Genomic DNA, 22,895 nt, shown 5'->3' with positions numbered 1-22,895 from the left:
TATTCAGTCTAGTAAAACAGATGTGGAAACTTGTTAAGAACCATATACCATGAATGGCAGACTGTTAAGATTGTCTGAGTTGCACATGGTCAGAACTAGTAGTAGACACACAAAACCAAAACAGATCAAGAATTTGGACATTGTGTTGTCTGAAGACTGCAGGTAGTCCTCGACTTACAACTGCAACTGAACCCAAAATTTCTGTTGCTAAGTAAAGCAGTTAAATAAGTTGTGCCCTTGTTTTATGACTTTTGACTACAGTTAAGTGAATTATTACAGTTGTTGAGTGAATCATGCAGTCATTAAGCAAATCTGGCTCCCCATTGACTTTGCTTGAGAGAACTGAAGAAGCTTCTTGGATGAGAAGTGAAACATCTTCAAGGAAAAATACAGAAAGTCCAGTTGCCTTTTGAAAAAGCATCTTTGGAGTCTATTTTGTGAACTTTGAGGAGTCTTGGAGAATGAACATGGTACATAAGATTGAATAATAACTACAATATCTTCAAAAATGGGAGAAAGAAGGGGTCCAGACCAGAGATGGTATTCAGCAGGTTTTCCTGGGTGCTGCTTGGAGAGTCCAAGCATGGGTTAAATACAGCCAATCTGCCCAGGACTGAATTGAAACTTTTAGCCACGCCTCTAGTGCTGACCAGTCTCCAGTTTTTTTCAATTCAGTCAACCCAGGGGATGCACTTAGAGTTTCTCTTCATTCCTTCCAGATTGTTTGGACTCTCTTTTATTTTCATTACCTGATTTTTTTTTTCCTTTTTTCCTTGTTCCTTCATTTGTGAGTAGGCTTGGTGAGTTTTTTCCCTCCCCTTTGTTTTTTTTCGGGAGTTCTCACTATCTTCAGTCTCTTCGGTGTCCTGGGCTCTCCTGGGCACCGCGAGGCTGCAGGCAGTTGTTGGAGGAGGCGCGTGGGTCGGAGTGTAGATGCGCGGTCGCAGCAATCCCGCTGTGGTCTAGCTCCCCGCTGAGAACTCCGTTGCCTCCAACCGTGGTTGCCTAAAGGAGCCAGCGGATGGCGTGGAGCCTCAGCATTTAGATTGGAGTCCGGTGGCCATTTTGGGAAGGTTGGAAGTTGCGGTGGCCATTTTGAGGAGGCTGAAAGTCATGGCCACCATTTTGTTTGCCTTTCTTTCCCGCACAAACTGCCACAGTTGTCTGATCGCCTGGCTCTTGCAGGTTGCCGTGCGGAGCCTTCCTGCCTGGTTTTCCACAAGTTTGCTCCAATGCCTACTGAGATAGTTGTGGGTGGTGGCAAAGGAGGTTTGTGGCTCTACCATGGCCATCGGGACTGCTGTATGCATTTCCGCCATTGCCTCTTCTTCCCAAGGTCATTCGGAAGGAAGCGGAGGTCCTACTAGTGACTCCTTTCTGCCCAGAAGGACCTGGCTCGCCGATCTGGTGAGTCTCTCCGTCAGCCCTCCTTGGCGGATTCCTCAAAATGTGGTCTCTCTCAGCCATGGGGCGCTTCAACATCTGGAGCCCCAGTGGCTACAACTAGCCATTAGGCACTTGAGAGGGACCGAGGTGGCGCAGTGGTTAAATGCAGCACTGCAGGCTACTTCAGCTGACTGCAGTTCTGCAGTTCGGCTGTTCAAATCTCACCGGCTCAAGGTTGACTCAGCCTTCCATCCTTCTGAGGTGGGTAAAATGAGGACCCGGATTGTTGTTGGGGGCAATATGATGATTCTGTAAACCGCTTAGAGAGGGCTGAAAGCCCTATGAAGCGGTATATAAGTCTAACTGCTATTGCTATTGCTCCTGAGTAGGGGCCACCAATGTCATTCACACTATTCAGGCATCCAGACAACCTTCCACAACCAGGATATACGACACCACCTGGAGCTGCTTTGACAACTTAGAGGTTTAGAGGTTTTATTTGCATTTGTAGGCCGCCCTTTTCCCTGAGGGGACTCAGGGCGGCTCACAGAAAACCAGGGAAAGGGGAAATACAACATTGAGACAACAACACATAATAAAATAATGAGCAACATGCATACAACATTCGGGCGGGGTAGAAATCATCCCCAGGCCTGACGGGCGAGCCAGTTCTTCAAGGCAGTGCGGAAGGCCTGGACGGTGGAGAGGGTACGAATCTCCACGGGGAGCTCGTTCCAAAGGGTCGGGGCTACTGCTGAGAAGGCCCTCCTCCTTGTGGTTGCCAGCCGACACTGGCTGGCCGATGGAATGCGGAGGAGGCCTAATCTATGGGATCTTATAGGTCGTAGGGAGGTAATTGGCAGAAGGCGGTCTCTCAAGTATCCAGATCCACTGCCATGTAGGGCTTTATGGGTGATCAATAGCACCTTGAAGCGCATCCGGAGATCGACAGGTAGCCAGCGCAACTCGCGGAGGATAGGTGTAATGCGGGTGAATCGGGGTGCACCCGCAATCACTCGCGCGGCTGCGTTCTGTACTAGCTGAAGTCGCCGGATGCTCCTCAAGGGCAGCCCCATGTAGAGCACGTTGCAGTATTCCAGCCTAGAGGTCACAAGGGCCCGAGTGACTGTTGTGAGGGCCTCCCGGTTCAGGTAGGGTCGCAACTGGCGCACCAGGCGTACCTGGGCGAATGCCCCCCTGGTCACAGCCGCTATATGATGGTCGAATGACAGCTGTGGATCCAGGAGGACTCCCAAGTTGCGGACCCTCTCTGAGGGGTGTAAAATTTGACCCCCCAGCCTGAGTGTTGGATTATTGGCCAAATCTTTGGGAGGAAAACACAACAGCCACTCGGTCTTTTCCGGGTTGAGCACAAGCTTGTTAATCCTCATCCAGTCCATGACGGCTTCAAGCCCCCGGTCCATCACGTCAACCGCTTCATTGATTTGGCACGGGGCGGACAGATACAATTGAGTATCGTCCGCATATTGATGGTATCTGATCCCGTGCCTACGGATGATCTCTCCCAGCGGTTTCATGTAGATGTTAAATAGTAGGGGGGATAAGACCGAACCCTGCGGCACCCCATATTTTAGGGGCCTTGGGGACGATCTCTGCCCTCCCACTAACACCGACTGCGACCTGTCCGAGAGGTAGGAGGAGAACCACCGTAACACGGTGCCCCCCACTCCCACCTCCCGCAGTCGTCGCAGAAGGATACCATGGTCGATGGTATCGAAAGCCGCTGAGAGGTCAAGGAGGACCAGGATGGAGGGATGTCCTTCATCTCTGGCTCTCCAAAGATCATCCATCAATGCGACCAAAGCGGTTTCCGTGCTGTAACCGGGTCTGAAGCCTGACTGGAAGGGGTCTAGATAACTGGTGCACAACACACGGCATGGAGGCAACCTCGGCTACGGTTCCACAAATATTGGACTATTTGCAGGATGGACTAGACCAGGGCCTGGCACCTAACACACTCAGGCATCAGGTAGCTGCCTTGTCCATGATCCTAGCACCTCTATGAGCACTCATCTCTTGGACATCACCCCATCATCCATAGTTTCCTGTGGGGCGCAACCAACCTGAGACCCCTGATTGTCCACAGGTACCCGTCCTGGGAACTCAATGTCGTGTTATGGGCCCTGATTGGCCCGCCATTTGAACCACTACGATCCGCCAGTCTCAAACATCTGACATTTAAGACTGCCTTCTTGATTGCCATCACTTCTGTGCGGCGAATTTCGGAGTTGGCAGCCCTGTTGATTCAGGAGGACTTATGTCTGATACAACCTGACAGGGTGCTCCTCCGACTGGACCCAGCATTTATTCCCAAGATCAACTCCTGGTTTCACCGGGCCCAGGAGGTCATTCTTCCGGATTTTTGTCCGCACCCCAAACATCCTAAAGAAAAAAGATGGTACATGCTCGATGGTACATGCTCGATGTTCGTAGAATGCTACGTACGTACATCAAACACACGGCTGCGTTCAGGCGTTCTGAATCGCTCTTCGTGTCTTTTCAACCTGCATCCCAGGGCCACAAAGTTTCCTCTCCTACCATCAGGCATTGGCTGCGAGTATGCATTACCTTAGCCCACATACTCCAAACTGGTGCCACGCCATATCACCGCACATTCTACCAGAAGTGCCAGCACGACAGCAGCCCGGGCGACCCAGACACCAATAGAGGAGATTTGCAGGGCGGCAACTTGGACTTCCTTGTCTCCGTTTGTTTGAAACTACAAATTGGACAGATTTGCTTCTGCGGAGGGAGCATTTGGGAGGTGAGTCTTTCAAGACATTCATACCAGCAGAGAGACCCTGGGCTCATTAGCTTCCTGCCCTAGTGACATTGTACTTGGGTATGTCCCATGCTTGGACTCTCCAAGCAGCGCCCAGGAAAATGACCATTGGCTTACCTGAAGGGTCGTTTTCTGGGCGCTGCAAAGGAGAGTCCAACCCGACCCTGGAGTCTATCTCTGCCATTCGTTGCAGACTTTTTAGACTGGCCATATGGACATAGTTGCAAACTTGTTTTGGATTTATTGTATGGACTTTGTTCTTTGACTTCTCAGCGTGCAACAGTTCCACGCCTTCATTGAAAAAAACTGGAGACTGGTCAGCACCAGAGGCGTGGCTAAAAGTTTCAATTCAGTCCTGGGCAGAGTGGCTGAATTTAACCCATGCTTTGGACTCTCCTTCGCAGCGCCCAGAAAATGACCCTTCAGGTAAGCCAATGACCATTGTGACCAGTTCTGGAGAATGAGAACCAGTAGCAGAAATTTTGAGTAGTTCAGAGAACCGGTAAATACCACCTGGCCCCACCCCCATCTATTCTCTGCCTCCCGAGTCCCAGCTGATTGCGAGGAAATACTACATTTACATGGCAGGGATCTACATGGATTTATCAAGAATAAATTATGCAAAATGATCTTGATCTTTCTTTTGGATAAAGCAACCAGTCTACTTGAATCTCTGATCTGATAAACAGAGCTCGGACAGAAGCTTATTGTGAGAACTGCTTGGTGGGTGATAGCATTGTGTTTGAACACTACAATTTTTGTGATGAGTAGAAAGCCCAGGGAACAAGACAGTGAAATACAGGTAAGAGTTGCTAGAATATCTGGGAATTATGAGGTAGAAAAAAAATTAATTACAAACATTCTGATTAAAAGAAAAACTGCAGTTGCAATAGCAAAGAATAGAAAATGATGAATTTGACAGAAGTGGGGGGAATAATTCACCAAACACAAATACAAAAGAAATATGTGGGAAGGAAAAGAGACTGACTGTAGTTGAGACAGGGAGGAAAATTACTGTATACTTAAATAAATATATTTAAGCATTCTGTGAATAAATAGGATAATAGAAAAAAAAGTCTCGATATTAAGTGGGAATAAGATGGATCTGGAGGATGATTACATTAGGAAAAACGTTTACTTTTTAAGAGCTAAGCTTGATTTTTGTAACTATTCTATAAAGTCTTTTCTTACGTAGGTAAAACAAATATGCTTTTTCTCCTGTTTCTGTATATACTATCCAAAAATGAACCTGTGACAGTGCAAATAAGAGTAAACTGAATCTTATTCACAATAAATGCAGGCTGCATGTTTAATAGGATCTGAATTGGATGTGAAGGCAATCTAGTGTGACATCTACGGTGTCACTGATAGCCAGGAATGATTCTGTTAAACTGCCTGGTAGGTGGGTGGCCCTCCCTCCATTCCCCATCTGTTTTCCCTACCAAAGCTGTATACAGGATCTGGATTTGGCAGTGATTGACTATAGGAAAGAGGTCTTCGAAATCCTGGTGCATTGTCCTGCTGCTGTAAAAAATGGAAAATCTTTATGGAGGGATTTGAAAATAGAACTGCTGATATAACACACTAACAACAGTGACAGTAATAATAATATATTATTATTATTATTATTGTATATATAATATATACAAATCTAGGATACAATTCTACCATTGTGTATAATTCTGGCCACATTTTCAAGTACTATGTTATAGTGCTAGAAAAGATGCAAAACAGGGCAACCAAAATGTTATGTCTGATGAAAAAAAAGGTTATGACAGTTGGGTCTGATTAAGTGAAGACATGAAAGAGGGGTATAAAAGCATGCATGTATGGCACGGATAATTATACAATGAATTTTTTCCCTCTCATAATCTTTGAATTTGAGCTGATCCTTTATTCAAATTTAGTAAATAAATCAAGATTCCATTTTGACAAACACTCTTTCACCTATGGGGTTGGCTTCTAAATGTAAATATACGTGCCACTTATATTTTTCCTTTGATTGCTTTCACTGTCAGTATTTAAGGTACAAACTCTGCTAGGAATGGGCTTAGGCTCTTTGATCTTAATCTATAAAATGCTAATTGAAGATATATAAATAGTCATGTAACCTGAACTTCCACAGGACATTGTGTGGTCTGTCAGACTTATGAAACATCCGATGATGCAGCCACAGTTGCCTACAAAAACTCGTACCAGAGTAAACCAATTAGCATTTCAAGTATCATGTTGCTTTTTTGTCCCTTGGGCTCTGCACAAATTAATTTTTCATGCACATATGTACTAAGCAAAGTCAAAAATAATTGTCCTATTAATCCACATCCCCCAAAAAGCCTGTAACAAGGATCTCAGTTCGATATGGTTTGCTTCATAGAGTAGATTTTAATTCTTTCTTTTTTTTAAACCCTGGTTTTGTTTAAATATGTTAGAATTATCTCTCTTAAAAACGAGGCATTGGAACGTAGTCAAAAGTAGCTGTTATCTTTACCAGCTGTAACTCATTAGCTCATACAGATGGGGGAGGGGGGGCAGACAACAAGCTGAAGAGCACAGCCAGCCTTTTCATCAGCAAAGAAAAGGAAAGCATTCCTGTGTAACAATCTTCAGCACTTATCTCTGATTTCTGGTACTATTTGTGCTGAACTAAAGCAGCTGTTACCCCCAGTTAAGAGAGAACAAACTCAACATGCTGTGAAATTACCACACTGCCATTCACTTTCATTAGGGTAGGATTGCTAGGAGCTAGCAAGGCTAGCCATTGTATGAATAATTAAGTGAAATTTTGCTTTCCGAGTGGTCTTTAATAGACAAATTTCAGGCCAATATTTTGATGTATTTCATTCACGTTTTTATTTTTTGCTTTTATGCTTTTCCAAGCTGTAAAAAGACAAGATGGAACTGAAAAGAGCAACTTTTTAAAAAATGTTTTATGTTAAGCAATGCTCAGTGATTGGCACATACTGAGTTGTTCTAACAGACTTTACAGATAATGATAAATTTATGTACACAAGGAAAAATTATTCTAGAAACTACTTATGTTCATTCTTCGATGACTGAGATATCAGATTATTTATGGTGGAATTTTTGAAGTTTTCAGAAACTATTACATGGCACTATTACATTCTGTACAACACTTTAAATTAATGAAGAAATATTTCTACTAATTTTGGGGAGGCTTTTGCTCAGTTTTTAGAATAAAATATTCAAATGTTTATGTGCTACAGTAGTGTTTGCAGTCACACGGGTAGTCCTTGACTTACGACTACAATTGAGACCAAAATTTCCATTGCTAAGCAAACAGTTGTGAAATGAGTTTTGCCTCCATTTTACGATATATTTTTTGCCACAGTTGTTAAGTGAATCACTGTCGTTGTTAAGTTACTAACACAAGAAGTGAATCTGGCTTCCCCACTGACTTTGCTTGTCAGAAGGTTGCAAAAGGTGATCACATGACCCTGGGATACTGCAACTGTGATAAGTGTGAACAATGGTCGTAAGTTACCTTTTCAGTGCCATTGTAACTGAATGGTCACTAAATGAATGGTGGTAAGTCGAGGGCTACCTGTATTTTTGAAGTAATCCTGAGTACAGCCTGCACATGAAGAATTTTACTTAGAGAGTCTATATGGAAAGCAGTATGCTTGCTGATAAGAGCTTAACCTTATCCTTGTTTTGGAAATGATATTTTTGAACAGGTAGTACTTGGTTTTTCCCCCCTTCTTGGTTCCCGCTAGAACATGCATTATACATTAAGTGTTCAATCTCAGGAAAGATTCAGGTGAGATAGGGTTAAGAACAACCTCTGTTTGAAAGTTGGAACAGCTAATTACTGGCAGCATTAAATGGTAATGAAACCTGATATCTTTTGTCATCACATGAAGGACCTTTACAAAGGCTTGGCAAAGAGGATAATTTTACATAATGCAAAGAAGATCATTCTTGTGATTTAAAGAAATGGATCTAGAATGGATGTCATACTCAATTTCATTGAGGGCTGCATCAGGGTTGTGTTTGACCTCGGGGACGGGGGAGTAGAGTGACATCACCCGTGTCAGGGGCATCTGTGGTGGCCTGAGTGCTCTGCTAGCGAAAACGGGCTCCCAATCTCCATTTTCTGGATTAATTGAGAATGTAGCATAGCTAGATCACTATATGATCTAGATCACGGGTGTCAAACTTGCCACGTCTCGTTGCCGTCACATGATGTTTCTTGACGTTTTTCACATTCACGGAGCTGGGGTGGGCATGGCCTGCATGTGATGCATCTGGCCCACGGGCTGCCAGTTTGACACCCCTGATCTAGATTTATTGCTAAGCTTTACAATCCATAAACTTAATTTTATATAGGGTCTTTCATATGGCTACTATCTGTGGTTTTATTGTATAGATTTTTCTGTTGGTTTTTTTTTAATGCTCAGCTAATTTATGTATATAATTGATTTTTTTTTTCTTCACTCTATAGACATTATTTAATACAGACACTTTTATACTTTTATAATTTTTAATTACTTGTTCATTTTAAAATAAATAATATTTTTAAAAGAATTGAGACAAATTAGCTTCAGTATGAGATAGCTTCTTATTTTCTAGTAAAGATAGTCTGTTTAATGTTCCATGACTATTTTATATCTGTTTTTGGATAACAGGAGAGATCTGTCTATGTCATCAGATTAAGCAGCAGCATCTATTGTCATTTTCCTATGTTGACATTCTTAGATCATAAAATCTAACAATTTTTACTGCAGAGGTGGCTGCAGTAATTTCACTCAGGAAATATCATGATACATGAGATACATGTCTTCCTATCCTGTTCCCCAATAATCCAAAGCTATGTACAGGTAGTCCTCGATTTACAAAAAATTGCTTAACGACCACTACCACAGACCTCCCGAGGGCTACCTATGACCCACATTTGGAGAATAAAGAACACTGTATACTGGAGGCCAAGAGTTTTACTAACACAGGACTAAAGGACTTGAGTGTACAGAAATTCTGCAGCCGAATAACATGCAGAGTAGTGATAGATCCGAAGCACAGTTGGAATTCATTGAATGGAAACAATAAAAAGAAGCGAGACTCAATCAGGAGTTTTGTCTGGCTCTTAATAGGTGGATTTATTTAAGAAGTGCTTTCATCTATCTTTTCTCTTTGTAAGGACGTAAGTTGCTTAAAATAAAATGTATGTTTATTCTTGTTTTCCTGTAGGTCAGTAACCGATCCACGAGATGGAAAGAGAGTTGCACTCAAAAAGATGCCCAACGTCTTCCAAAATCTGGTCTCTTGCAAAAGGGTCTTCCGTGAATTGAAGATGTTGTGTTTTTTTAAGCATGACAATGTGAGTGGTTCATATATTTTCATTATATTTTTTGGCATTCTAACCAGAGAATGCCATACTATAAAATGTTACAAAAATTCATAGGCATTAGAAATGCAGACAACAATTTCTGAGTAAATTACATCTGTTATCAGTGGAAACAAAGCTTTTTTAGAACTATGGAGACATCTAAAATCTAAATCCAGTTGAATCCGCTTTCTATGTTGCAATACACCTGTTCACTTAAAATAAACAGTCAATGCCCCCAAGGAAATGTATAAAAACGACACATCATATCTGAGCTGATTTCTTTACTTTCTAGGACAGTAAAGAATCAATAGTGTGCTTGCATGTTGCCCTAAGGCCTAAGCCATAGCTAGTGCATGAAAGAAATGAACTGTAGTGAACCTCATGTGCTCCTCTTCCCTTCCTCTTCCCAAACATCCCAGAGAATTTGGAAAGCTTTCAATTCTGCTTCAAATTAATCACAATTTGTAATGTGTCTGGAGAGACTGTAATAAATAGTAAGCGAGGTTGGTTTCAAACAAGTGGCAAGCTGAGACCATAGATTGATTATAGATGTATGTGTGATTCATTTAATTCCTCTTTTAAGAGAGGGTGGTCCTGCTGGCTCTTAAGTCTTTAGTTTACTTTATTGACATTGCACCTTATACAACGAAATTAAATGCCATCTTCAGTGCACATTATAACTATAAAAATAAAACACAAACACACATCCCTCACATTCTAAACAGTTGAATTGAAAACCCAATATTACATTAATATTGCACTATACAGTAGAATTCAATATAGATACTGCACTGGGATACAAGCTTATTTTCAGCCTATTTGTCCTTGTTTTTATTGTCCTGTACTGTCTGCCTGATGGTAATAGTTCAAAAAAAGGGTGCCCAGGATGAGATGGATCTTTAAGAATGTTTTTAACTTTCTTAAGGCAACGGGAGCTATAAAGCTCTTCCAAAGAGGAAGAGAGAAGGTGGCGATGTGTCCCCTCCTCAAGGGGGGCATCACTCAACTCCACTAATCTCAACACGTTTCATCCAAGTCTCCAACCTTCCCTTTTTAGGGAAGGTTGTAGCGAAAATGGTCACATGGCAGCTTCAACTGACCTTGGATGAACTGAATTATCTGGATCTTTTCAATCTGGGTTCAGGCCAAAGTTTGGGACTGTAACAGCATTGTTCACATTCTTGGATGACCTCTGTTGGGATGGGATGGGGATAGGAAGCACAATGTTATGCTGTTTTTCCTCCTTTCTCTGGAGTCTGTCCCAGCCAGTGCTGATAAAGAGGAGGGAGATCCAGCCCATGGCCCCTGCTTTGTGGGCTACTGCAAGGTTCATTTCTCTCTTCCTTTTAATTAACATCTACCTATAGCCACTGCGTGAGATGATCTGACAATTTGGGGTGAGGCATCGTCAATATGCTGTTGAAAAACTTTTTACATTTTGAAAAACAGCTTTACATTTCTACCCCGGGCTGCCTGAATAATAGTGTGGATGTCCTTGTGACCAGCCCTGTAAACCAGGGGTGTGGATGGGGCACAATGAGCTTAGGCTCAACCCAAGCAAGACCAATGGCTTTGAGTACTTGGGCCTTCCAGTACCAAGGTTCTTCTACTTTTGATACTGGATTGGGGGAGACACTGCCTCAGATAGACCTGATGCAAAATCCAGGCGTCCCCTTGGATTCAGGAAAGCAGGTGGTAGCCGTAGCTAAAAGGCCCTTCCTTTGCACATCTTCAGTTTGTGTGCCTGTTTGCACCCATTTCTGGACTGAGACTTTCTTCTCACTGTCATTCATACCTTCATAGCCTCCCATTTGGACTACTACAATGTGGTCTACATGGTGCTGGTCTTGAGGAAGATTCAGATGGATGAATTATAAATGGCGTTGGCTATTCATCACATCTAATACAACTGCTTGGGGGTTTCATTGGTTGCCAGTGTGTTTTCAGGTGCAATTCAAACTGTTGATTGTCAGCTTTAAAGCCCTTCATGGTTTAGGACTGGGTTGTTTGAAGGTCCATCTTCTCCAAGTTGCTTCTACATATCCAAGGCCCTTACCAGCAGGAAGGGAATGCTGGAGGTCCCATCAGCCAAAGAATGTTGGCTGGTGGGGACCCAGAGGTGTGCCTTCTCTGCCATAAAGCCTGCCCTCTGGAACATTCTCCCTCCAGAGATTAGGATGGACCCAATCCTGCTAATCTTTTAGAAGTATTTTTTTTTAGGGTTTTTTTTTTTTTTTAGTATTTATTAGGATTTATAGGCCGCCCTTTTCCCTGAGGGGACTCAGGGCGGCTTACAATCATTAGGGAGGGGGTGCAATTCAAAAATAAACAGTATGTGAACAAAGTAAAATAATAAAAACACAACTTGCATTCAACACTCAACACTCGGGTGGGGCAAATTAGAAGCTTATCCCCAGGCCTGTTGGGATAGCCAGGTCTTGAGGGCTGTGCGGAAGGCCTGGACGGTGGTGAGGGTGCGTATCTCGACGGGGAGGTCGTCCACAGGGTCGGAGCTGCAACAGAAAAGGCTCTCCTCCGTGTAGTCGCCAGTCGACATTGACTGGCGGATGGGATTCGGAGGAGGCCCAGTCTGTGCGATCTTATCGGTCGGAGGGAGGTAATCGGCATTGAAGACCTGGCTGTGTGCTTGGGCGTAGGGTCCCGATTATGTGAAGGACTCCTTTTCTTGGTTACATTGATACTGTTGGATTATAATATCACTTGACAGCTATTTGTGTTTCATTTCTTTTTTGCGTTGTGTTTTAACTGTTTTAATTGTTTTTATGATTGTTCGTCACCCCGTCACTGGTTTGAGACAAGCAGCTATACAAGTTGATTAAATAAATACATAAAAATACTGAATTTGTTTTTGCTTAAAGCAATTATAGTAAAGACTACATTTCTGGATCTGGAGGCTTTGGCAGGGTCAATTAATCAAACAAGACATCAGCCTTTTTCTCCTAATGCATCTCCTGCCAGGTAGAGCAGTAATGAGGCTATTCATAATGCCAGAGTATAGTTTAGCTTAATGACAAAACATATATAGTTTTAAGGGAAGCAAACAATAACAATGTAACTAAGAAAAGCTAAAGGGGTGGGGGTGTGATGTAATGCAGACATCATTTAAGCATCTAAATTGGAGCAGGTTAAGAATCAAGCAGAGCCAGTACTTCAAGTAGTCCTGTATGAATATTTCCCAGGACCCAAAGATGAAATTCAAGTTATGCATTCCAGAATCCCCCGGCATAAAATAGTGAAATTTTATAATCTAATCCCTTTCCCTTTTTTCCCTTTTGGCAAAATATTTGCAAGAATCTAAAAGTATGATCCTGTACAAGTATTTCGTTTGAAAGCTAAGATTAAGTCTCTTTGAGGTGAACAGTAAAGAGTTGATATACCTCTAGTGTAGCTTTTCAGATTGTGAGCACTGGGACAGGAAGGCTAGTTCAGGTCTGACTTAAGCTATAAACTCAAAAGAGGCCTAAGGGAAGCTTTATCCTGCAGCTTTAGCATCACAGACTGACTAATTCCCGCTCCATCTTAATTTTATAAGGACTAAGAATGTATGTGAATTTTTAATTCTTATTAATGGCAACATTTTCTGCAACAAATCCAAGAAAAAAAATAATTCCAAGTATAATGTGTTGTACTTTGTTTCTTTAAAGCCGATTCAGATTGTTTATTCAGTGAAATTTGGAGCAGAATTAAGACAGTTGTGTCATGTGATGTACAATTTTAAAGTAACTCATGTTACTTTAATGCTGTTAATTTATAGTCATATTTTGGCTCCAGAAACCTGATGTGCTGGTATGTTTATGGCTCTGGAGAATGTATAAACAGCTGATGAAAATAACCATTTAATAGTAACTATGCAAGCATTGTGAAGAATGAAAGGGGCAGCTTAAATGTGTATTTGTATTCACAACCTTCCATCTTTGTCTCTGATTAGTAATGCTTTGAAACAATCAGATTCTAAACATTGCAGATGTAGGTCAGTTCTGATGTTTTCTTTGCCCGAGGATCATTCTTTGAAGTTGGTCTCAGAATAAAACCGTGAAAAGAAAACAGGATGCTAGAAGTTATCTGGCCTTTACATTTAACAGAGATACATTTTTTAAAATTATGGTTCCAAAGTTATTACTGTAAGCTTTGGCTTACTAGGATGCAAAATCCTAGTATATTTAATGAACTCTGTTAGCAGCACAAAAGTTTTTCTTTAATTTAGAAAAAAATGAGGATATGCATGAATTACACTTCTTTTCTCTTGTATGTAGAACTTGTTTGCATCAAAATAGTTTTTTCTCTTTGTGACAACCAGGACTATATGCTTAATCCTCGAGATACACAAGATCATTTAGTGATCATTCAAAGTTACAACTGACCTCCTAAAAGCCATGTACGATCATGATTCGAAGATAAAATTTTTACAATAGTTAATCCGGTTACTTGCACTTACAAATGACCAGGTGGCTTCATAACTTTGTAGAGATGCTAAAGCATGCCCACCTATCTCTTCTCCCCCTCCTTCCTTGCCCTGCTGGGTCCCTGAGAGCCTGGGGCAGCTTTGCCCCACTGTTCCACCCCTCAAAATGCCTTGCTTACCTTCCAGAGAACTGCAGAATTCAGTATTATAGGCTGTTTTTAAACTGGGCCATGTGGAGCAGCTATTTCCAAACTGACCTAGGCAAAGCAGCATTTCCCCTGCCTTCTGCATGGCCTCTTTAATTCAAAACAAGATGATGAGCCACAGTTTGTGTTTGGCAGTTTCTATATTTCCTGGTAAAAAAAAGTTTTAAAAGGAAGGGGCAGAAACAAGAGCAGTAAGATAAAGAACAGACAATGAAGGGTTAAGTGTTAACAGGGCGATGCAGAGGGAGCTGCTTTGCCTTCTGACCTGACCTTTACCTGACCTGGAAGGCAAAGCTGTTCTTCCCATTCCCTCTGCATCACCCTTTGAACGCTTAACTCTTAGCTCCTCAAATATTGGAACATCCCAGTCCTTTTTCTTAAACTAGACATACCCAATTCCTGTAATAATTCATGTTTTAGGAACATATTAATTATATTAATGTTATATTCCTTAAATATTAATTAGTTATTAATATTGCATAATTTAATAATATTAGATACTTAAACATCAATTACAATTAATAATATAATTAATTGTAAATAATGAATAATTAATATCAATTAATTAATATTAATTATGTTAATATAATATTCCTTTAACACATTAAAGGAAAGAGAATATAAAAGTCATAAATAACAATCCTAGTAAGAAGAGGGTGAATGCACCAGTGAATAGCATGGTGACTAGAAGAAGGCATTCTCCAGTGCACTGCGAAGAGAGCCCAAATGCTGGGTTAACACAGCCTATCTGCCCTTGGACTGAGTGATGTTTTTCTTGACCACGCCTCCCTTTGCCTGCACATGCTCAATTCGAAAACGAAGGAACCGTCCTGTAATCAATTACAGTCAATACAGCCACATCGTTCAAAAAACAAACACCCGGGTGGGTTTGGGCTCTCTTCGCAGTGCCCCGAGAACGACCGTTCAGGTAAGCCAACGGTCTTTCTCCAGTGCACTGCTCAGAGAGCCCAAATGCTGGGACATGCCCAAGCTATTGAGTCCCAGGGTGGGGAAGCGCCGAAGCCTCTGGCATTTCAGCCACTCTTTGGTATTAACTCTTCTGCCAAAGGAGGCTTCGGCTGAGGCAAAGGTGTCAATCTTATAGTTTCTAATAAGGCCGTGGGGGAAGCCCAGGTGGCCGCTCTACAAATGTCTAGGATAGAGGCCTGGGTTGCCCAGGCTGCAGACGTTGCAGCGCTCCCTTTGCCTGCACATGCTCAATTTGAAAACTCAGTCCGCCCGAGTTAGGGCTGTTTTGGGAGAGCTCCAGTCTAAGAGCAGAAAGGCTGGAAAAAGTTTCCCAATTTGGACCACGTTTAAATTCTGAGCTAGAGGAAATCACGCTGCTACATCAGGTCTGTCTATTTGCCTCCAGTGAGGCTTCCGTCGCTTTAAGAGAAGGGCTGCCGGGTTTTCCCTGCTGTTGCTAATTGCAAGCACTGCAGGGGGTTGAAAAGGCTTGCACAGCGGGGGCTGGCTAGCAAGGGAGCAATTAGTGGGATAAACCAAGTTCCCTGTTGGAACAGGGGCGTCCCAGGGGGAGGAAAAGTCCAGCAAGGCTCTGAGAAGGCTCTAAAGCAGGTGAGCCGGATTGCTAGGATTCCCTCGCCTGCTCCATTTTGCCCGGCAACAGCAGCAACGGCTGGAGCCTTCGCGCGCCTTTCAGGGCTGGAAAGAGCGGGAAGCGGCTGCGTGCGCACCCCCCGCCATTTTGGATCGCTCCGACTCACTGGGCAGAGCGGCAGAGCTCAGAGCGTGCGAGGAACAAGGCAGCAAGAAGAGCCCAGCCAGCCTCAGCGAGCCCTCAACGACTGCAGAACGCCGCGGGGAGGCTGGGGGCTAGTCTGGGAAGCCAGCTGGTCTCTCCCTCCAGAAAATAAGCTAAGTCTCGGGGAACCGAGGGCAGTGGGAGGAAGGAAATCCGACCCCAAGGCGGCCCTTCCCTCCTGGAGATTCTGCCAGCGCTTTTGGACTGCAAAGGCCAGCGCGTGCCCATCCCAACTCCAGCTATCTTCCAGGCCTCGTGGGGACCTGAAATGGCTGAGGAATGCAGGGAGGCCTTAGGGGATCAGGTGGGGCCCTCCAGCAAGCGCTGCAAGCTGGATCCCTCTGTAAATAAAGGCAAAGGGCACAAAGGCTCACTTGAAAGGTCTTCTCCAAGAGCCACAGTGGATCCCAGGGAGGTTTCAAGGCCCCTTCAGCCAGAACCTAGCCCAGACCGTCGCAGCAGGGAGTCAGCTTCCCCTGATCGTGAGGCCCAATCCCCCGGGGACAGTGAATTCTTGTCTGGGGATAACTATGCATCCAGGGATCCATCTCCTGAAGCATCTTGGGGGTACCCCGACTCTCCTAGCTCCTCCATCGGAGAGGAACGAGATTCTGTCCAGAATTCCCCCCTTGGGAAGGGTGGATCCAGCTCAGGCAGGCCTAGCCAGCGCAGGCCCAGTAAGCAAAAGAAAAAAAGGGGAAAAAGTCCTGCTCTTTCGGATGAAATGAGGGAGGTAATTGCCTTAGCCATCTCCCAAGGGATAGCTGAAGGCATTAAGCGCAAGGGCTCTCGCAAGGGCAAGGCCCCAAAGGAGAAACGCAAACCTAGGGCCTCCACCTCTAAGGAGCCTGTATCCTCCTCCCCATCTTCAAGCCCCTCTCACTCTGGGTTATCAAGTTCTGAGCAGGAAGAAGGGGAGATTTTCGCCCTTTCCGAAGACGAAAACCCCACCCCTGACAAGCCAAAATTCTTTGGCCTGTTTCAACCGTCATTATTCAAGTCTATCTTGCACAAAGCCATGACGGCCACAGAGTTAGGCCCCACTTCCAGGCCTGAGGCCTCTCAGGCTTCCACTTCCAAGGATCTTAAGCATGGGTTGTTCAAAGAGACAGTAGAAACTCCCGAGGTTATTCCTGTGCCAGACCTATTTATGGACGCGGTACAGCGCCAGTGGCTACAGCCGGGCACCCTGACCAACCCCAGTGGGGGGGATAGAACTCTATATGCAGTAGAAGATAAAATGGAGGAAATCCTCAAATTCCCAGAAGTAGATGCCCCAGTCGTGTCTCTGACTTCCAATTCCAACCTGCCAGCTGAGCTCCTAGAGGGACTTAAGGCAGAAGATAAGAGGTCGGAAAAGGCATGTCAGAAAACACACATGGCGTCTGCCTGGGCCATCAAGGCATCCACCTCTGCCTCCTTTTTTATTAGGGCCACCCTATTCTGGCTGCGCCAACTCAGGTCCAGACCCCCGCCCAGGAAATCTAGGTGGCGCCATGAGCTAACCAAGATTATTACCGCTGTCGAGTATTCGGCGGATGCCACCTTGACAGCAGCAAAATTCTCTTCCAGAGCTCTAGCTTCCAATATCACCTCCCGCCGCCTCCTATGGCTCAGGCACTGGCAGGCCGAAATGAAGGCTAAATGGAAGCTGGCATCGGCCCCATTTAAAGGGGGTTTTCTGTTTGGAGAGGCCCTGGACAAGTTTGTCACCGAAACCAAGGACAAACGCAAGATCCTTCCGGCAACCTTTAAAAGGGGTGACCGGAAAGGGGCGGGGTCCTTTCGTAAGAGACCCTACAGGAGCCAGGAAACAGGGCAATCTTCTCACCCTTCCTCCTATCAGAGGCCCTTTCAGGCAGGGGGGGATAGGCACCAAGACAGATCCTTCGGGGCTCGTGCCAACCAATCCCAGTCTTCCTTTCGGAGACCATTCCGAGGAGGAGGAAACAACAGTGGTGGATCCCGGCCCTTTCGTAAGGGAAAGTGACGGTCACAGGGATCCCCCCATCGGGGGTCGGCTACGGCTGTATGCCGACAGGTGGGAGGAGATAACATCGGACAAGTGGGTCCTCAACACCATTCGCAAGGGCCTTCTCCTGGACTTCCTATCCTTTCCCCAAAGAAAGTTTATCCGCTGTCCTACCCCCAGGAACCCAGAAAAGAGGGAACGCATGAGGGCAGAAATCTGCCATCTCCTAGAGATAGAGGCGATAGAGCCAGTCCCCAGGGATCAGCAGGGGAGGGGCTTCTATTCGATCCTCTTCCTAGTGCCCAAAAGTTCAGGGGGGTGGAGGGCCATCTTGGACCTCAAGAGCCTAAATCAGCATCTGGCTTACAAGAGGTTCAAGATGCAGTCACTCCACTCCATCCTGAGCTGTGTGAGGGAGGGGGACCTATTGACATCAATAGATTTCAAAGAAGCCTACCTGCATGTCCCCATCCATGTGGCCCACAGGCGGTTCCTGAGGTTCTACGCAGAAGGGAAGCATTTCCAGTACAGGGCTCTTCCCTTCGGGCTATCATCTGCGCCCAGAACATTCACCAAAATTCTGGCAGTGCTAGCGGCTCATCTCCGCAACCATCCGGTTCGTCTGGAATGTTATTTAGACGACATAATCATTCACTCTCTCACCACCAAGCAGGCACACCGCGATGTTTCTCTAACTGTGCAGACCCTGCAGTACCATGGCTTCTCTGTCAACATGGAGAAGAGCCAGTTCCGACCATCCACCTGTATACAGCACCTGGGTGCGGTCATCAACTCCACCTCCTGCCAGGTATTTCTTTCGCCAGACCGGCTGTCGAACCTGAGACGCAGAGTGAAGCACTGCAGCCTTGCCAGGTCGGTACCCATCATTCAGCTGTCCCAGCTCCTAGGGATAATGATCTCGTGCCTGGGGGTGGTTCCCTGGGCTCGCCTTCACGCCAGGGAGCTGCAGTGGTTTCTGCTGCCAGTGCAGAGGGCCAGGAACAGCAACTCACTCAGGCGGGTTCGGCTCCCACGAAAGGTGATCCGGTCTCTGGCATGGTGGAGGTCCAAGGCAGTCAGGAAGGGCTGCCTGTTCAAGGAGCCGGAGAGACTAGTTGTCACCACGGATGCCAGCCTCCTGGGGTGGGGCGCCCACTGTCAGGGCCACCTAGCCCAAGGCCGATGGACTCAGAGGGAGGCCGCCCACAGCATCAATTGGCTGGAACTGAGGGCAGCTCGCCTAGCGCTGAGAAAGTTCGCATCTCTAGTAAGAGGGGCTCATGTACTGTTGATGACAGACAATGTGGCGACAAAAGCGCACATAAACCGGCAAGGGGGCACTCGATCAAAGGCCCTCATGCTCGAGGCAGAAGCGCTGGGCAGGTGGGCGGAACGTCATCTGGCTTCTCTCAGTGCAGATCACATCTCCGGCGTAAGCAACCGGGAAGCAGACTGGCTGAGCCGCCAACGCATCGACCACTCGGAGTGGCGCCTGCACCCGGACCTGTTCCAGCAGATCGTGAGGAGGTTCGGCAAGCCACAGGTAGACCTATTTGCCACACACAACAACACACAGCTCCCACGCTTCTTCAGTCGCTACCACTCGCCCCAGGCGGAGGGAACAAATGCTCTGAGGTCAGCGTGGTCTCAGGGACTTCTGTATGCCTTCCCTCCACTTCCGCTCATCCCTCAAGTGGTGAACAAGCTCCTGACCGAAAAGGCAGACCTCATTCTGGTGGTTCCCTTCTGGCCCAGAAGGCCCTGGTACGCAGACCTGGTCAGCCTCTCAGTTCAAAGACCTTGGAGAATCCCCCGGGACAAGATTGCCCTCAGCCAGGGGGCCTTAACCCATCCGGAGCCCCAGTGGCTGCAGCTAGCCGTTTGGCACTTGAAGGGGAGCTCCTGAGAAAGCAAAAATTCTCTGACCAGGTCATTCGAACAATCCAAGCGTCCAGGAAGCCCTCTACGACTAGAATCTACGATGCCACCTGGGCCGCCTTCTCACGGTGGTGCAAGACTAGGAACATAGAGGCCTCCTCAGCCTCGATCCCCCAGACCCTAGACTTTTTGCAAGAGGGTCTGGATAAGGGCCTTGCAGTCAGCACCCTCAGACGCCAGGTTGCAGCGTTGTCTACCATCCTGGCAAAGGGCTCCTCTCGCTCGCTGAGTCAGCTCCCCCAGATCAAGAGCTTTCTCAAGGGAGCAGCGAACATCAGCCCTCCAACTGTTCACCGGTATCCGTCATGGGATCTTCCATTTGTGCTTAAGGCCCTGACCAAAGCCCCATTTGAGCCTTTGAAAAAGACCAGTCTGCGCTACCTCACCATCAAGACCGCTTTCCTGGTGGCCATTACATCCGCTCGCAGGGTAGCCGAGCTTGCTGCGCTCTCTGTCAGGGAGGATTTGTGCGTAGTTCACCCGGACAGAGTAATATTGAGACTTGATCCGTCATTTGCTCCGAAAATTAACTCCCTGTTTCACAGGACTCAAGAACTTATTTTGCCCAACTTCTGTCCCCATCCTTCTCACCCTAAGGAGCGTGAGTGGCACAAGCTGGACGTGAGACGGGCCGTGCGCACGTATGTAAAGAGAACAAAGGACTACCGCCGGTCAGAGGCTTCTTTGTCTCCTTCCTCCCTGCGTCCCTGGGCCGCAAGGTCTCCTCTCACACTGTGGGACGTTGGCTACGTGCTTGCATCAAACTGGCATATGAGCACCAGGGCAAGACGGCTCCGAGACGAATCACCGCTCACTCCACCAGGAGCGCTGCAACGTCTGCAGCCTGGGCAACCCAGGCCTCTATCCTAGACATTTGTAGAGCGGCCACCTGGGCTTCCCCCACGGCCTTATTAGAAACTATAAGATTGACACCTTTGCCTCAGCCGAAGCCTCCTTTGGCAGAAGAGTTAATACCAAAGAGTGGCTGAAATGCCAGAGGCTTCGGCGCTTCCCCACCCTGGGACTCAATAGCTTGGGCATGTCCCAGCATTTGGGCTCTCTGAGCAGTGCACTGGAGAAAGACCGTTGGCTTACCTGAACGGTCGTTCTCGGGGCACTGCGAAGAGAGCCCAAACCCACCCGGGTGTTTGTTTTTTGAACGATGTGGCTGTATTGACTGTAATTGATTACAGGACGGTTCCTTCGTTTTCGAATTGAGCATGTGCAGGCAAAGGGAGGCGTGGTCAAGAAAAACATCACTCAGTCCAAGGGCAGATAGGCTGTGTTAACCCAGCATTTGGGCTCTCTTCGCAGTGCCCCGAGAACGACCGTTCAGGTAAGCCAACGGTCTTTTATTCCAGTCTTGGTTTATTACCTGTACAGGTTTATACAATGTGACTTTTGTGGTTTTAATTTGGCGATGAATATGTGTTTTATATTTTGTTAAATAAATGCATTCTGCATTAGTTCTAAAAATGTTGGTTTCTTAAAAGAAACAAATGCAATTCCTTCTGGTCAAGTTCTGTTCAGTACTCTTTTAAAGATTAAAAGCAATCTTTTAATCTCTATACTTGTCTGTTGATTTTTGAAGAATAGGATTCTTGCCTCTCTATCAGTTGACATAGAAATTTAAAAATCAAGCAGACTGAGAAACATGATTGGATCATGATGCTTGTATCATGTGCGTTTTTAACAAATAAAAAATTACCATGTTCTTCTGAACGAGGAAGATTTGGTTTTTTTGTAAGAAATGCCAAGGTAATTCAATAATATATGGCTATTTTGTGGTAAGAATCACAAAAGTATCTTAATATAGTTTTAAGAAACCAACTATGATATTTTCTAAATAAGGAGAAATCTTTCTTTGTAAAATAGAACTAAAATAAAGCTAGTGATTTTACTTGATTGGACTTTGACAAGGTTAGTGAATATTTAAGTGCAAGACTTAGAGTTCCGCTTTAGAATCAGAACAGATATTGGGAAAATACTTATAATGGACAAGTATTATTTGTGAATAGTTGTCAAGTAGCTAACCCTAAATAGCAAGAGCAGTAGCAGTTAGACTTACATATCGCTCCATAGTGCTTTACAGCCCTTTCTGAGGGGTTTACAGAATCAGCATATTGCCCACAATAATCTGGATTCTCATTAAACATGATGGAAAGCTGAATCAACTTTGAGCAGGTCAGGATTGAACTCTAGGTTGTAGGCAGAGTTAGCCTGCCATGCTGTATTCTAACCATTGTGACACCAAAGAATAGTAAGCCCAACATGCTCCTTCCCCAAATAAAATAGCAATATAGATAACTTTGAGTTAATATGGTAATTGATTGGCAATTACAATTGTAAGTCGTGACAGATCATTGGGCCCAATTTTAGTGTGTGTGTGTGTGTGAGAGAGAGAGAAGAGAGAGAAAACACACCCCAGAATTCATTACTCCTACTTTATTGTTATACTTTCTCTCATTTTCTCTCCTTTCTTTGGGAATTTCATTTCTTTTTAAAACTAATCAGTCATGTGATGATCACTACTTTCATGACAGCCATCACTTAAGACAGCCACTGCAAATATGGAATCCATGTTCTGTTCTGGCAGATGCTAACAGGTAAAAGCAGATCTTACAACTATCAATAAGAAAGCCTACCATAAATACATATAGTTTGTAGAGATAGCAACATTGTCAAAACCAACTATAAACTCCAGCTGGTGACAACCAGGTAGGTATAGGTGAAGCGACCCAATAAAACAGATCAATCATATACAAATTGAAATATAAAAGCTGCAGTGATTAAAGAAATAAGAGACAATGTCTTGAGAAATTAAACATATATACTGCAGACACTGGTATCAAAACATACTTATTTCTTCCAAATAAAAAAAGGGTTTTCTTTGTTGCATACATTTTCCTAGTAAGGATTTCCTCCACTTTACAGAGAGAGGTTAAGCAAGAACATCTGTTCTTCTTATTTATCACTTATTATTTAGTAATAAGTAGGATATTTTAATGTACATTTTGGAATGAGTGCCGAAAAGCAACCTGGTATTTTCCATGTG

At 45.0% G+C, this 22,895-nt stretch overlaps 1 protein-coding gene across 5 annotated transcripts in view; it reads left to right on the top strand.

Annotated features, from left to right (window-relative positions):
- Window positions 1-22,895, top strand: part of NLK (nemo like kinase) — a 116,379-nt gene that overhangs the window by 49,329 nt on the left and 44,155 nt on the right. For 3 of the 5 annotated variants that reach the window (XM_032215071.1, XM_032215068.1, XM_032215067.1), the window contains exon 2: window positions 9,395-9,524. In XM_032215071.1, the coding sequence (XP_032070962.1) occupies window positions 9,441-9,524 (84 nt within the window). In that variant the 5' untranslated portion in view covers window positions 9,395-9,440. Of the gene's footprint in view, window positions 1-4,573; window positions 4,616-4,732; window positions 4,992-9,394; window positions 9,525-22,895 lie in introns of those variants that run through there. The other 2 variants (XM_032215069.1, XM_032215070.1) reach the window with 2 other exon arrangements.

This window comes from Thamnophis elegans, chromosome 4 (assembly GCF_009769535.1).
Source record: "Thamnophis elegans isolate rThaEle1 chromosome 4, rThaEle1.pri, whole genome shotgun sequence".
Lineage (NCBI taxonomy): Eukaryota > Metazoa > Chordata > Lepidosauria > Squamata > Colubridae > Thamnophis > Thamnophis elegans.
The sequence above is the reverse complement of the archived record's forward strand: the minus strand, read 5'-3'. Positions and strand labels throughout refer to the sequence as shown.